The sequence below is a fragment of the Brassica napus genome, chromosome A1, assembly GCF_020379485.1.
Source record: "Brassica napus cultivar Da-Ae chromosome A1, Da-Ae, whole genome shotgun sequence".
In the NCBI taxonomy this organism is placed as follows: domain Eukaryota; kingdom Viridiplantae; phylum Streptophyta; class Magnoliopsida; order Brassicales; family Brassicaceae; genus Brassica; species Brassica napus.
In genome coordinates this window covers 24,594,945-24,610,761 of record NC_063434.1, presented here as the reverse complement: position 1 = coordinate 24,610,761, position 15,817 = coordinate 24,594,945, and the positions used below count along the sequence as shown (strand labels likewise).

At 34.3% G+C, this 15,817-nt stretch overlaps 2 protein-coding genes and 1 long non-coding RNA gene across 41 annotated transcripts; all 3 read left to right on the top strand.

The window, feature by feature from the left end:
- The first annotated feature begins 44 nt into the window (after positions 1 to 44).
- Positions 45 to 7,545, top strand: LOC106346830. 39 transcript variants are annotated; one of them, XR_007315520.1, is made up of 18 exons: positions 59 to 128; positions 205 to 320; positions 464 to 1,184; positions 1,257 to 1,333; positions 1,533 to 1,599; positions 1,684 to 1,825; positions 1,924 to 2,028; positions 2,173 to 2,252; positions 2,362 to 2,420; positions 2,509 to 2,537; positions 2,783 to 2,914; positions 2,993 to 3,061; positions 3,135 to 3,260; positions 3,400 to 3,508; positions 3,604 to 3,884; positions 3,960 to 4,201; positions 4,271 to 4,473; positions 4,563 to 6,907. It is a non-coding gene; the product is annotated as an uncharacterized LOC106346830 (long non-coding RNA). The 39 variants fall into 39 exon arrangements; XR_007315528.1 differs by having other exon boundaries at positions 2,173 to 2,273; XR_007315545.1 differs by lacking the exon at positions 2,509 to 2,537 and having other exon boundaries at positions 2,173 to 2,420; positions 3,960 to 4,052; positions 4,135 to 4,201; positions 4,271 to 4,329; positions 4,397 to 4,473.
- Positions 7,546 to 8,839: 1,294 nt separating this feature from the next.
- LOC106379911 (RING-H2 finger protein ATL77-like) lies at positions 8,840 to 9,719 on the top strand. Its single transcript, XM_013819761.3, has one exon. The coding sequence runs from the start codon at positions 8,954 to 8,956 to the stop codon at positions 9,581 to 9,583; it is 630 nt and encodes a 209-aa protein (XP_013675215.2). The 5' UTR covers positions 8,840 to 8,953; the 3' UTR covers positions 9,584 to 9,719.
- A 1,512-nt stretch (positions 9,720 to 11,231) lies between these two features.
- On the top strand, positions 11,232 to 13,233 carry LOC106379900 (RING-H2 finger protein ATL78). The gene has a single exon (XM_013819750.3). The coding sequence runs from the start codon at positions 12,352 to 12,354 to the stop codon at positions 13,024 to 13,026; it is 675 nt and encodes a 224-aa protein (XP_013675204.1). The 5' UTR covers positions 11,232 to 12,351; the 3' UTR covers positions 13,027 to 13,233.
- The last annotated feature ends 2,584 nt before the right edge of the window (positions 13,234 to 15,817 follow it).

Below are 15,817 nucleotides of genomic sequence, written 5' to 3'. Positions count from 1 at the left end.
AAGTATATAATTCAACATAACGGATTAAAATGAATCATTGTAAAGAGATGCCCAAGAGGAAGAAGATATAGCCGTTTAGAGAGAGAGAGAGAGAGAGAGAGAGAGAGAGAGAGATCTTAGCTTGAACGGTACGCTTTTGAATCCGAAATTGAAATTAGAGTTTTGTTTTGATTCCGATTTACTTGCTATGGTTGTTATTTTTAGGGTTTGAATCTAAGGGCATCCATTAGATTCTTCTCCGGCTTCTCTCACCTTCCTTCGCGATCTTCCATGGATGCAGACTCTGATTAGTGTATGTTTAATGGTTTCTTTGAGAAAAGGTATAACAATAATCTCACCCCATACGATCATTTTGATTTTCGGGATTGATCATGAAGCTTCTAGAAATTATTCTCAAGTCAGTTCTTGCTTTAATTCTTTTGATATATATCACAAATTGATGTTGTGTTTCTTTCTTGTGTAGCAGAGCAGAAACTTAGTTTAGTGTTCTTGGCGAATGGGTTCTTCTCAAAGGAATGTACATATTGGCACATACATGCATACCATACATACATGCATTCATACATTCATATGCACACATACATACTTGCAAACCTGTTTATTTCTGTAGATTCACACTTACTTTCCGTTCGTCTGTCTTTCTTTGTTAGATTTTGTTTAGCTTATACTTTTTGATCCTCTACTTATTTACATGCCTGTCTGCTTCTTTTATTGTGGCTTGCGTCCTTGACTCTTTGTTCCTTATTTTCTGTTTAGATTCATTGCTGATTGCTCCGTTTAGTTACTTTTTTTCTTCATTTGTTGTCTACTTTCTTTGCTTCCTTCCTTTTCTGCGTGCGTCGTTGCTGTCTTTGTCTCTTCCTTGTTTTCTATTCTTTGTTTGCTTCTTTTATTTTCGTCCTTGACTCTGTACTAGTTTCCTTTCACTTGCTTCCTTTCTTACATGCTAACTTCTTCTTCACATACTCAGATTGTTTAACTTCTCTACTTACTTTCCTTAACTTCCTTCCTTACTAACTCTTTAGTTCGCCTTCTCAGTTGTTCCTATAGTATCTAAACATAGTTTCAGGTTACTCTGTGAACAGTACATACCACAGATGGCCCTGAGCGTTACTTAAGAAAAAATCCTTCTCTTCATCAACATTGCTGCCACATATAACCATCCCTTAGCTGAATCAGATAAGGTACCAGCGTATTAACACATTTTAAATAATCATCCAGTCAGAGCAATTCAACTTTTCTTCTTCTTTTTTTAGCAGATTGAGACTCTTGAATGGTCATATTCCATGAAAATATTTGCATCAAACTTTGGTTCTTGCTGATGTTTCAGGAGGTAGGCTTTCTCAATGTTACAAATCGTTCCTATTGCACAAGTGCTGTTTTGAGCTCTCTTTTTTCAGTTTCTTTTTGTTTGTGGAGTCACTTTGCAATGTTCAGAACTTTTGTGGATCACATTCTCTTAGAACATGCGTTATCACAATATATGTTGTCCTCTGTAGGTAATTCATGATTACTTTTACTGCCTGTTGCAGAATTTTATGCCAACAACTCAAGACAGGGGCATAAATGGACGGAGGAACTTAGCTTCAACCTACACTGGTGACTGTAGTTTGTGTACTAATAAATACTCTTACACTTATGTAATTTCCCCTTTCCTTAGATTAAGCTCTTTGTTATTTTCAGATGCCAATAAGGGAAGAAGTAGAGCTTTTAAAAGGCAGAGTGGAGCTAATCACATAATAAGAGGTCTTAAAACTGCTTCGCCTGCTCCTAACAAAGCAATAAAAGACACAGTACCTTGTTCCATAAAGTAAGCCTTGTGCAGGTATGGTCTTCCTAAAGCGTTATTCTTTTTTGGCAGGGAGTCTAACCCTGTAATTCCTCTTAAGTGTACATCTTCGTCTAAGGATGTACCTGTATCAGATTATGTTGTGCAAAACGATATCCAATATGCAGTAGATGGAACTTCTAAGAGCTCACAGCAAGATCAGTGGTTATTGCCACTTCTAATTGCGGTAGCCAGTCAAGGTATATTTGCTCTTCATCTCTGTTGCTTTAAGCGTCTTTTTCGATCTCGTGCTTTCATTGTCAGCCTCAGGCCAACCTTTCTTTCTCAGAATATATGAATGCAATGCTTAATCACTGTTTTTTTATATTTTGTTCACAATCCAGGCTGAAATTGTGATGATCCACTCAAAATACGCTTATTCAAAAGTCAAGAACATGTGGCCAAATGTTCATGCTCACTGGGGGTGTTTACTCAAAGCATATAAGTCTTTGTTTAATGAGTGTTATTAACTTATTATCGTTAAGTCTTTGGCTAGAATGCAGACTCATTGATTATACTTGCGCGTTTTATAGGTACTACATTGTCCTCTTTGGTGCCTCAACTCTCAAGTAGTCTTGGTATCTTCTCTCAGGTATATATTTTTATTTACATATTTGTTAGTTGTTACCACACACCATTTAATAAGATAGAAACCATAATTTTGTTTATGATTGGTTCAGAGCTTAAATCACCGAAAAAAGGAATATGCGTAAGTTAATTTCCACTTAAACTTTAGTAATTCAAGTGCTAAATTGAAACCATTTTTGGGTTTAGTTAAGAATCTAAGTGTTTAGATGCATAAACATATCATGGACTACATATATTATCTTACAATTTTGACCGTAAGAGAGTATGCTTCTTTGTGCAATATTAGTAGCTTATTTTTCCACACCGTTTCGTATCCGAGAGGGAAATGGCTAACGCTACCTCCTTTTTCTCCCACCATCGACGCAGCTTCGTTGAGAAAGGAGCTCTCTTTCAACAGACTCCGCCATCAAAGGCTCAACGACGGCCCTTAGGTGGATTCTTTGTAGCTGTCCCAATCTACTTTGGAATCTCGTTTAGAAACTCTTGCGTTTAAGACATGTACTTGTCTCTCCAACCTCTCAACTGCTTCAGAAAATGTTACGTGATTGAGTTTCTTACATTGTAAATGTGATTCAGGTTAGAAGAGAAAAATGTCTCTTGAGTTGTAACGGTGGTGAACTACAAAGAAGCGATGAGCTTAAAAGGGTAATTTTTATTCTGCCATCTTTTGATTGGGGACAAGAACTGTTTTTAAGAAGCTGATGTTATCTGATGGCAGCTAAGGAGTCCTTGAAAGTAGGAGATATAATTTATAGACAATGATGCGCAGCCGCCTGCCTAGAAAGAAAGCTTTCATTGCAGTGAAGAAGAGCACAAATTCGTTTGCAGTTTGGTGTCATACAAGGTATTGAACTCTCTGAACTCTTGGTTTGTTTTTAATGCTATTTAGATTGATTGATCTTAACTGTGGGTTAATTTTAGTGCTATTATTGTTTTGAATAAACCTCATGGAATTGAACATATTACTGTTCTTTTGCTATCAGGTATGCTTGCTTCGTCGTCCCTCAATGAACAGGGACTACATCAAGTGATGGCTCAATGATGGCCTTAGGGATATTTCCTGTGAAAAAAAAACACCATTGTTCCGTGCAGGTACGAGAGTGGAATCAGTGATATGTTACTATTGTCTTAGTAGTAAGAACGTTTTGTGAACAATGCCAAGGTCCTGACCTTTTTGGCAAACGCAGGCTTGCCACTGTTTCTTCCGGAGAAGCTCTTGCAGTACGAAGTTGGAAGACGTAGAATATCCCTGTTCAAGCTGTATATGGCGTAGAGGTGGAGGTATAGTATGAATCTTTTGAGACTGTTCTGTTTGAACATTTCAAGTGGAAGACAGTCCGTATGATCCAGAGCAGATGGTTTTCATGAATTACGGAGAGTATGCGAACCAGAAAGTTAGGAGCTTTAGAAGCTGAGTATCCAACGTTTCTGTACGCCATGCCTATGACAAAGACAAGTGTTCTTTGAGGTTTGTTTCTTCTCTCTTTCTATTACAATCGTCACCACGAAAGTTCCGTTGCTCATCACCTGGAATCCCTTGCAGGAGACATGTCTAGCCTCAAAAGATGTCATCATGCCCATTGATTTGCTAAAAACGAAGCTCATGTTAAGAGTTAAATCTATACAAGACAAAAAAGTAAAGCTCGACTTTGTTGAACAACAATGAAAATCTTCTGTTGGTTGGCTTTGTTAATTACATGAATGGTCTTATATCCCAGTCAGTGGTTCCTTGCCAAAAGAATCTCACCTTTGGTGCTGCAGCTAGCATGGTACATCCCGCAACAGGTAGTAAGAGTTACTAAAACATCTTTTTGTTATCTGCACCATTCCTGATTTAACTTTCTTTATAAACAGGCTATTCAGTTGTGAGATCTTTGTCTGAAACTCCATAATACGCATCAGTCATCGCGGAGGTACTAAAACATGATACTTACTTTCTTCACCAAACACATCAACAGAATGGTCAGATACTCCGCCCAGGTGATGTGTTGGTTCTTCCAAGAAACCTGCACCAAAAATGATGAAAAGTGTTATATACATGTACCATACCGAATAAGGTATTACAGTTTAACCTTGTTTTGAATCTTGATATGACAATGTATATGTCTTCTTATCATTCGTTTTGTGGCCTATAAAAATATGCCAGAGAGTTGGGAGTGCAAGAAGTACTTGCATCATTTAACTAACAAAGCTTCACCATTCAGGTATTCAGTCTCGTTCTTTTTATCAGGTCTTACATTTTCCCCCTATGATTTGCAAGAAGAACTTGTACAATCGAAATCACAACGACGCTATCCACAGAAAGTGTGATCGTTGTGATTTCAGAACACCTTGCATACATTCATGCGTTCATGCATACATGCATCAGTTACATGCATACATACATGCATACATAACATACATACATACATACATACATACATACATTCATATATCTTTGTTTTTTTTTTGTTTGGTCCACAGAAAGTGTGATTGTTGCAATTTCGAAACATAATGCATATATTCATGCATATCTGCATCATTACTAACATCCATACATCATATATATTTGATTCCTTGATGCACATAAAGTTTGACTATTGTGATATGGGAACACATTGCATACATTCATGCATTCATGCATTCATGCATATATATCTTCTTCTTTTTTGGGTAAAATCATTCATGCATATTTGATTCCTTGATTTCTTGTTTTGTTCATTTATTTCAACGGTGCTTCTTTTCTTACTTCCTTATTGGTCAACTTGTTTACTTCCTTCTTTGATTCATATGCTTTGTTCATTACGTGTTTCTCTGCTTAGTGATTTGTTGCTTCCTTGATTTTATGTTTAGATCATTGCTTGCTCTACTTCTTTTTTTTTTTTGGTAAAAATCCTTTTTTTTATTTCTCCTTTTTACTTTGATTGCTTATTTGATCTCTTCTTTTCAATGCTTACTTTCTTTGTTTTTTTTTTTGCTTCCTTTGTTCTTGAACTAATTTTTATATACAGCTCTCGAATTATTATTTTTAATTTATCATTACTATCATACAACTTATGTAAGTTTTAGTTTATATGTATGCAAATTACGTTTTATAACACTACTAAGTTATACAAAATCCAGTATGCTAAAATATTGGTTATATAATTTATGTAAGCTCTAGTTTATATGTATGAAATTATGTTCTTAAGGGCAATTTTCTCAAATAATTATTTTTTAGTTTTTGTCACAAAAATATTTCTTAAAAAAGAAAATGACCAAAATAGTCTTTTTTTATTTTTCATTTTCATTTTTATTTTTTATTTTTTAAAATTTGAAACCATATACCCCTAGGGTAAAAATATACTTTTACCATTTAATAAAAAAAATTGTCATTTTTTTCAATGAGGGCTTTTTTTATGACAAAAACTTAAAAAGAACTATCTTAAGAAATTTTTCTATATTATATATATATATAACCATGTGTTCTAAATATTAATTAGATAATTTGGAATTATATAATTTGAAAAAATAAAATTGATAGTAACATAACTTATTGATGATACCCAGTTAGAATTCAATTGGTCAATATTCAGTAAAAAACTTTATCAGTACATTTAAGTATATACTAGGTGATTTTTCCGTGTTCATGCACGGATACAAACATTTATGTAATGATTGAATTAAAACAATTGATTAAAAAAATTCTTTGTTTATAACTTTTAAGTTAATTTTTAATCTCTATAATATTATTTGAAAAGTCAGATTATTATGTATTATTATGTTCCCATCTTAATTGGATATATGATTTCACATATAATATTTTGTATAGTTTCAAATATTTATTTTTGTGTTAAATTATATATATTATTTTAAATTAAACAATGATTTTTAATTATATTGAAATTGGACTATTATTTTCTTAATTTCATGTAGTTAAGTTCATTTTATTATATTTGTAAATATATTGGTGTTTTTTTGTATAAATGGGTATATATTTTTTTAGAAAATAGGAAACATAAATATTAAATCAGAATTGCATTAAAAACATAACTTGTAATATTTAAAAAATTCATACAACAGAACACTACTACACACTAAATCTTAATAATTGTTTGATTTGATTTTTCATAATTTAGTATATTGAATTGTATCGATTTTTTTATCACAATTTTTTTGGTTACACTACAAATAAAATAACAAAGCTTCACCCCTTCAGGTATGGCAGTAATGCTTTATACAAAAAAAAATGAGTTTCTATGTGATTTCTGCACATTAATAAAGAAACTTAAAAACTACATTGTGTTACACGTTTAACCGTTTTGTCATGTAAAAAATTATTTTTATAACTGTTCTCAACAGATTTGTAATGAAGTAGTAATTAATATATCTAACGAAATAAGAAAATGTATTGTAATTATTGTTGTAAACTAGTTTGAAATTGGGAACTCCTGAACCTTCCAAACTTACATTAACTGTAAATTGTATATCAGATCGATTTAGATCAACCTATAAAATTAAACCGATATCTGATATTTGTGAAAACCGAATTCTAAAAAAAAAAGCTTCTCCAGCTTCACTGAAAAATCTTATGCTAGGTGATCGTAAATACTACTCAAACAAGGGAAGGCAAGACTGTCTACACGTTGACAAAACTAATACTATATCAAGTATCGTTACGCGAATCTTTCTGACAAATTTTATGCTGCATGTACGTTTAAGTATGACACTTGTTTCGATATGGGAAATAGCATTCATCTGAAAATCTCTTTTAACGCACTACAAGAAATTCATTTTTTTTGGTAATGGGGTTACTACAAGATTATATGCAAAATCTATAACTTGTCATTAGGCTACGGGGCATGCAAAACAAAATATTAGCACCAAGTACTACAGAGATAAATATGTATCTCATGACTTTTCATCAACCGCTCGTTAAATTAAAGAGCCAAAATAGGTTTAAAAAGCAAAGTTAAAGCCCATTTCTAGTTAGAAAATATGTATAATTCACTTAGATGAGTACTGTGTTTAGTAAGTGGCATATGCAATGGACCAATGGATTAAGTTTCTCAGTCAAAGTTGATGAAGCTTGTAGCTTGTCATTGCCGTAAATGAATTATCGTATCAGATATAAATTTTCATATAGAATCAACGAAAACATTGATTAAAAGCTAGTAAACATGGCATCAAATCAGAGATTAAGGTTAGGGAAGATGATGTTATATAACTGGCTCTAGTCAAGTTCTGTCTTTGGCTCTAGTCTTCTGTCTTTAATTTTTAGCTTAAGGTGTTATTAAGCTCTATGGATTGCAAATGTCGTAAATTTTTATTGCTTATAACAAACTTGTAACAAATTATATAGCTTTTTATGGTTTCATCAAACTTGTAACGAATTTTAATGCATTAAAATAGTTCAAAAAAGGTTAGGGAAGATTATCACGAACGCAAAAGTCAACGAAATTCAGACGATGACGTCTGTGGAGTAGAGGCGAGATAGGGCAATAGAGCAGTTAACATCTGTTACATTTATTCTTTTCTTTTGGCTTCTTGCAAAACGAATAAATGAATAGATTATATAAAACATTTTTTTTTGGTGTAAATTATATAAAACTTGATAATTCAGAAAAGGGTTCCAATATATGCAAAAAAGCTCATCGCTTAGATCTGGAATAATCACTTTTTTTTGTAATCTTGGAAACTGATCAAAAACAATTTTGTATATATATATATATATATATATATATATATATCCTACAAAGCATAGAGATATGAAATGAAAAGAACAGTTATCTAAACAACATAGGTCTTATCTTTTTACCGTCCACGATAAGCAACTGTAATTCTATTTCTACATATAAAATAAGTTCACTGACCTTATTTGAAATCATCTCCAAGATTAGGAAATTTTACTCGAGAAAACTAACTAAATTTTTGATTTATTAAAAATGCCAGATTTTGTACATATTTTTTAACAGTATAAATAGAATTATGAAGCGACACGGCACATGTAATGAGAAGTACACTATATAATACAGAGAATTATGCACAAACACAGCACTCCTTTACAACTCGCCACATCACTATAGAGATACAACTAGGTCCCTTCCTCATAATTATAATAAGATTCATACAATAACTGGTATCACGTTTATTTATGTTATATTTTTGTATAATATGTAACGGGATATATACAAGTTATTTAGCAACACTAAATTTGTTGACAAAAAAAATACTAAATAAATGTCCCTACAAAAGCATTTTGTATTTGGAAAAGATATGGACGGAGGCACAACATGTACACGAGGACTCATGGCATTGGCTAGGCACTTTCTGGGTCCCAAACTCCTCATCTCATTTTAACCCATTTAAGAGATAGAGAATGAACTTTCCAAAACCAACAACTAAATGCTCTTTAAAATATTTAATTCTTATAGCCCCCCCCCCCCCCCCCCCCCCCCCCCCCCCACTAAGTAAGTAGCACTAAAGCTATATATAAACACCAATTTCAATCACCCAAGGGAATAAACACAGAGCAAAACATCACAAGAGAAACCAAAGCAAAGCTAAAAGAGAATAAAGATGTATTCTGAAGTCTTCCAAGAACATTTCATCTCCAGAAAGTTGCTTCAGCAACTGCCATTTGATCACAACATGCACCAACAAGAAGCTCATGTACCTGACAAGAACAACTTGAGCGGCAACGTTCTCATGGTTCTATCTATCCTTGTCTGCGGTATCATCGGCTCCCTCGGGTTGCATTACGTAATCGGTTGCATATTCAGACGTTCCTCGAGTTTCATGATCGCTGATCCCATCTCTAGCCCGTCCACACCACGTGGCTCAGCAACAGCAAACAAAGGGATCAAGAAGAAAGCTCTAAAGATGTTCCCGGTAACAAAATACTCACCTGAGATGAACCTCTCAGGGCTAGGTGAGGAGTGTGTCATTTGCTTGTCTGATTTCGTAGCTGGAGAACAGGTACGGCTGCTTCCAAAGTGTAATCATGGCTTCCACGTTCGCTGCATCGACAAGTGGCTTAAGCAGCATGTGACTTGTCCGAAATGCAGACACTGTCTGGTTGAGACATGCCAAAAGATCTTAGGCGATGAAGCTGATCAGGTTGTAGCAACACCAACGGAGATGATATATGTCATGATTGCTCCTCTTGAACGTGAAGCAAGAGTAAACACTTATAGAGAAAACAGCTAGAGTACGCCAACAAAAAATTAGATTTGAACACAGTTTATGTTCCTAGACAATAGGATTCCAAAGTCAAGATACAATGGAGCTTTTTATTTTTTTATTTTTTTCTTGAAACCCAAAATGCAAAGAGGATTTATCTTAAGCTTCCCGTGGCATCATAAGTTCATCAACATTTAAATTATTTACTCCTATGAAATACTCAAAATCAAAACCATCATCTACCAAGAAAAGTTTTGATAAATTCTTTTTAAAGAATTCACCTGCATATTCATATCACAAACATAGAGTAAAACTAAGTAACTACTACTTTTGAACGGTCTGAAAGTTATGGTTTCTATGAAGCTCAGGGACGCCAGAGTATTGCACGACCAAGCAGAACAAAGAATACATGATGCCATTTAGGCCTGCACTGATCAGTTACAAATCCATCCACATCCACTCATTAACCTTGGTATAGTAACATCTATATGTCTCAAAAACCGACCCCATGGTAAGTATATTGGGTAAGACTATGTTATGGATTATTGGTCCTAATGATAAACAAATCTCGGTGTGCCTGGAAAGGTATATGGTAAGGGACCCAACCCGTAATAAGGTCAAGGAAACCCACCTAAGTCACTACGTGAGTGGGTAATAGTCAAACCTAAAAGCTATTTTGAGGAATACTTAATTATACTTTTGTAATATATCAGTCAAGAGGCAACACAGATCACACGTGGTATGAGACATTAATGGAAAGCTTCAGTATCAAACCGTGGTAATTAATACATTAGTTAACAACTTAAGAGTTTGGTTTACAGGTAACGTAGGACTTTACAGTGGTCAACACTCGACAGTTGCAGTTAAGCTACCCGTTGGACTAAGATTGTACAACTACAAAAACAACTGAGGCTGGCTAGAAAGCAACCAATCATTATCAACCTTTTATTAATGAGAAACTGGTTCCTGGTGCACTCAGAGCAACCTCAATGGGGGGGGGGGGGGGGGGTGGTTCTTGCTCATGGATTCTTAGAACACATATATGTGTATGTATATATATATATATATATATGTAATTGTAGAGTTCTTAGCTTTACGGAAAATCCAACCGAAAGCACTTGTTCCTTTGGTGGGAGGGGACGAACCATCTATTATTACCCTAAAAAGCCAAACCTGTGTGGCAGGACCATGTACAAGCACATGGTTTTCAGAGACAAACCAGAGACCGTATCTGAGATTTCAAGGGATATAAATATTATTTTTTAAATTCCTTAATTTGGAAGCCTATCTCTATACAAAAAAATTTGGTGGCCAAAGCCAATGTTTCACTAGGCTGTTCGCAGATCCGGCTTTGCTAGAGATTGAAGATCAATAATAGAACTAAAAGAGCCAAAAGCTTTTTATTAGAGAATAGCAAATTCCAGCACAAGAAGATATTTAATTACCGCGCTCACATAACAAGTTTAGATCTCTTCAAACACATTCGATGTGGCCAGATCAATTCAAAATCAAATGCACTTTGAAAAAAATATTCTTAAAATTGGTGTCCCAAGGATACTGGATACCTCCAATTACCACCCTATCACATCATCAGCTGATCCACTTAAGTTACATTTCTCTCAAGCCATTTGGAGAGATGCAGTAAACTGATACATCATTAAATCATGCTCTAAACTTTAATCTACTGACATTTTACTCCTTCACTTAATCACGTAGTAGGAAGAATACCAAATAAAGAATGTCAACCAAAGAACGCACGAGTATCACATGGTATTCCAAGCAACATAAAGCAATAAAGGCAAAGTTAATCACTTTCAGGAAGGGATAAGAAAACAGTCCACTATCTGTTATATGGAACCTCGTGGCACATACAAAAGAAAAGACAAATCATTTTCAGATAGGCTTACAGTCTTTAAGTAATTTTCAGAGTGATACTGGTGCCAAAAAAGATAGATCTTCCCCTGCTTTGCAACATCAATATACATAAAATCTACCACTAACTAATGCATCACTTGGAATCAGTGTCCCAAAAACACATAAGAATATAAGTAACAACCAACCAAGAAAAACATAATAACGATGAAAGAATATGAGAGAATTTTGTTGGATATAAATCAAGATAATGTATAGATGGATGTCACGGCATAACTTAGTTTGCATCTAACATACCAACAAAGAGTTTACCTAAACTCTTGGATCAGATAGTCATAGGTTTGATTTCCGTTAGGAGAGATCTGTTATATTAAGGAGAATTAATTTAATATAGTTTGTGCCTCATCGTAGAAGATGTACAAGAATTAGGGTCTAGAACCTCATAGTCACTAAAAAATTGTTTGCATCAAACATCTTTTGGCATAAGATATACTAAAAACCATAATATCTAAGACAGAACAGATAAAGGTCAGTATACACCCAACAGGTGTATATTTCAATGCTAATTCAAAGATTAGGGAAGCTTCATGGCTGCTCCAGCTAAAGCTCATGGGTCCCTATGAGCAACTATTGAGGATTTGATTTGCCAAATTTACTGCCACATGGGTCTACAACTGCAGTAAATGGTAAGAAGGGCCCATTCTCAATAAGAAAGCACACTAAGATCATACAAATTCAGTTGATAATCCATATAAGGTGCAGACTAATAAATAAAACAGTACACTAAAGGGCCTCTACCAATTCAAATTTTTTTTGATTAAAACTAATTTAGATTACATATCAGAAAGTATATGAAACCTTTACCTTTCCACTATATATATATGTAGAACCTGCAATGCAACCTAGAAGATCTATCTTTTATCATGTCGACTGCAACTTTTTCTCCCACAATCAAACCAAGTGAGCTCTTCCAAAATGTTCTTGGAAAATTTTACTCAAGACGACTACTACTTCATTTATCTTCTCAACCACCTACCATAGCGTCGCCCCCATTTGCAGACACTCAAGAAGCTTCACTCTCTTATGCCCACCATATGAGCCTTGATACAAACGTTGTCATAGTCCTCTCAGTTCTCTTCTTTGCACTAGTTTGCTCACTTGGACTACATTCCATCATTAGAGTGGTGATGAGGTACTCCAATTTGTTATCATCCGAAGCTAATAACGAGCTCGCAGTTCGCTTGGCCAACACTGGGGTCAAACGAAAAGCCTTGAAGAGTTTCCAGACGCTAAGTTACTCTATGGAGCTTAAGCTGCCTGGCCTAGATACAGAGTGTGCCATATGTCTCTCAGAGTTTGTATCCGGGGAGCGAGTCAAGCTTCTGCCAAAGTGCCACCATGGATTCCATGTCCGGTGTATAGACAAATGGCTAAGTTCACACTCTTCCTGTCCCACATGCAGGCACTGCCTCATTCAGACTTGCCAGAAGATAGCTGGATGCAGTGAGGCGTCCTCATCACGTAATCAACCACCACATGGCATCATTAGCGTGGATATAGCACCATTAGGACCAGAAAGATTGATACTCGGTTTCTAAATACAGTCCAAGTAGACTTGGGCGCAGTTATGTTGTAAAACTTGATATATAAAATCAGGGTTTATATGTAGTTTCATATTCAAGATAGCGTTATCATTTCCGCTGTACAGTTTTAAAGATTATTATGACATGTTGCTTTGTTCACTCATGAACGTCTGAAAGTGTACATTTCACAATAAGACATCACAATATAAGATTTTTGAGTCACGTGAAACTCCAAAGATAAGGAAGCTGAGAAGGCAAAACACTTACAGTGAGCGTATAAAATCAACTCAGAGAAATCCTTAATCATGTAATGCCACTAACTTGTTTGTTTAATAGTGATTACCATATTGATTAATAACATAACAAGCTATGTAAATTAAAATAATTTCGAACTAAAGAACAAGAAGGAGACCTTTCTTGTTTGGTTATCAAACTTGTATTAAAGTGAGTAGGCATCGGATAATATAAAAACGTGACCAAAATAAGCAACAAGGAATACTAAAAAGACCCTACAAGAGAAAAGATGCTTTAATATAATCCACCCAAATGAGAACAAGTCCAAGATTGAGAAAGATACATAGGTGACACACCTAGAACAAACGGCTTAAAGAAGAATGGAATCTGAGCAAGAAAACCACCATAGAGTCAAATCAGAAGATAGAAAGTAAATATGGTACGATGAATTAACAACCAGTGTTGGTGCTGTCAAATATCAAAATTGAGGTTACAGAATCTATAGACATTAAGTGCCAAAAAATTCAATCATTCAAGACTGAAAAGCCACTGAGTGAGCATCAAATGTAACAGTACCAACAAAAATGGTGTGGCTTATACTGGTACTGCACCTAAAGAGACAATCTTGGAGTATTCGAGAGAGACAAGCAATTAGTTGAGTAAACTTGACAAACTGCTTCAAACTATGGTCCAAAGGCCCATGGTTTTCAGTTCCAACTAAATATAGACATGGACATCTGGAATTCAAAAAGAAATAGCAAACCAATTATACATGAATGCTTGTGCTAGTTGTGCATTAGATAAAAACCAAAGATTGTATAGTCAGGTCTTTTTTTGAACCTATTAATAAAGCCCAACATACCAAAGTTTACTAAACAGTATAATCATCATTTGTTGCTTGAAAAACAATAATTTAGTTCTGCTTCTACATAATTCCTTGAGTTGATCTTCCACGATCATAGCCCGTAAGCGTCCGGTGTACGGTGTACCGGATATTTGAATGGTTCGCGTGAACTGAATCACCATAAACAAGTAATGGTTAGGTCTTCATCTATTATTGTCATGTTTTGTTGATAATAATTCACACTTCTTTCCAACAAGAATTCAATAACTTTAATAATTGAACGACGTCGTTCATTTTGTAAAGCTATATAAAAAACTTTGAGCTTTATTTCCCATTTTATGTTCCATCATGTATTTAACCTCCTCTGTATGAAGATTACTTGATCTATAAAGCAATAAATGGTAGTCGTTAAAATTCGGTTCATTCATCTGCTTAACTATGGTATTATTTCTTGTTTATTTTTTAAGCAATTATTTTCAACTAAAAAAATGGTAAACCACTTTCCAGCGAAGGAATATTAAATCACCGATGGTCACGTGTTTGGGATATTTGATATAGTCGGATTCGAATTCAGTTCGCTTAGCGACGCTGGAACTCTATGCTACCACCATACCACTAGCACGTGGTTAATTATTTTCAACTATTTAATTTAATTAGTTATCTTAACAATGACATCATAACTGCATTATTTTATAAGTTGTTGAATAAGTTGGTTAAAAGTATTAAAATAAAAATTAGCAAACGAATTTCATATTACATTATTGTAGGGATAGATGCTTCATATGCTTGTATCATTTTCTTTGTTGTACGAATTTATACTACTACTGCTTATACAGATTTAAATATAAAGTATACTATCGATGGAAACAATATATATATATATATATATATATATATATATATATTTGGAACAATATATTATTAGATAAATAAATCTGGAACTTTAAAAAAAAAAAACATAAATCTGGAACTTCGTGGTTGAAAAAAATGAAGTATTAATATAGTATCCATTTCATTTTATTGTTACATGTAAGCTTAAAGCCTTAAACCACCACATGAATTTAGAGGTAACTAAATTCATATTCCAAAAAAAGCAATACAACTTTATGGGTGGATTCATGATTGTGGTGTGCCACTACTAGCTAAGTTGAGAGGGATCGAAAAAGCTATATATCTCTAGGATCAAGCAACCCATTAATTACATTCTAAATCCAGAGAATAACTAACCTTACTTGACTTTTCTCCAACAAAAGAACATGAATGTGGCCTGCTATATATATGTGTATTTTTTTTTGACAGCATATAGGTGACTTTTATATTAGAAAATATTACATTATGCTAAAAACATGAACATGGCCTGCCTCATCATATAATAAATAGTGAGAATCAAATGTAATCATAATAGCAGCAATGAAAACCACAAGTAGTTTCGTAATGATGGACACAACGTTTTCGTACGTGCCAGCTTAACCTTCCCACATTCTTTTTCCAACTTTCCCTCTCTCTGGCCTGATTCGATTGTACTCAGCATGTGCGATTCACGTGGATCACATAAAGTTGACTTTTTGGGTTTTCGTCTAACGAAAAAGTTAATGAGGATGGGTCATAGTCGTTTAATTTTGTTAGTTTTTAGGGACTGAATATGAGGATTGCAGCGTTACTGCTAACACTTAAACTTGTTATGCCTAGGATGATATGATCTAACTATCATACGTTTATATACTAAGT

Bases quoted from the DNA above. Each gene is read 5' to 3' on its own strand.
- LOC106379911 (XM_013819761.3), top strand. From the start codon at position 8,954: ATGTATTCTGAAGTCTTCCAAGAACATTTCATCTCCAGAAAGTTGCTT.
- LOC106379900 (XM_013819750.3), top strand. From the start codon at position 12,352: ATGTCGACTGCAACTTTTTCTCCCACAATCAAACCAAGTGAGCTCTTC.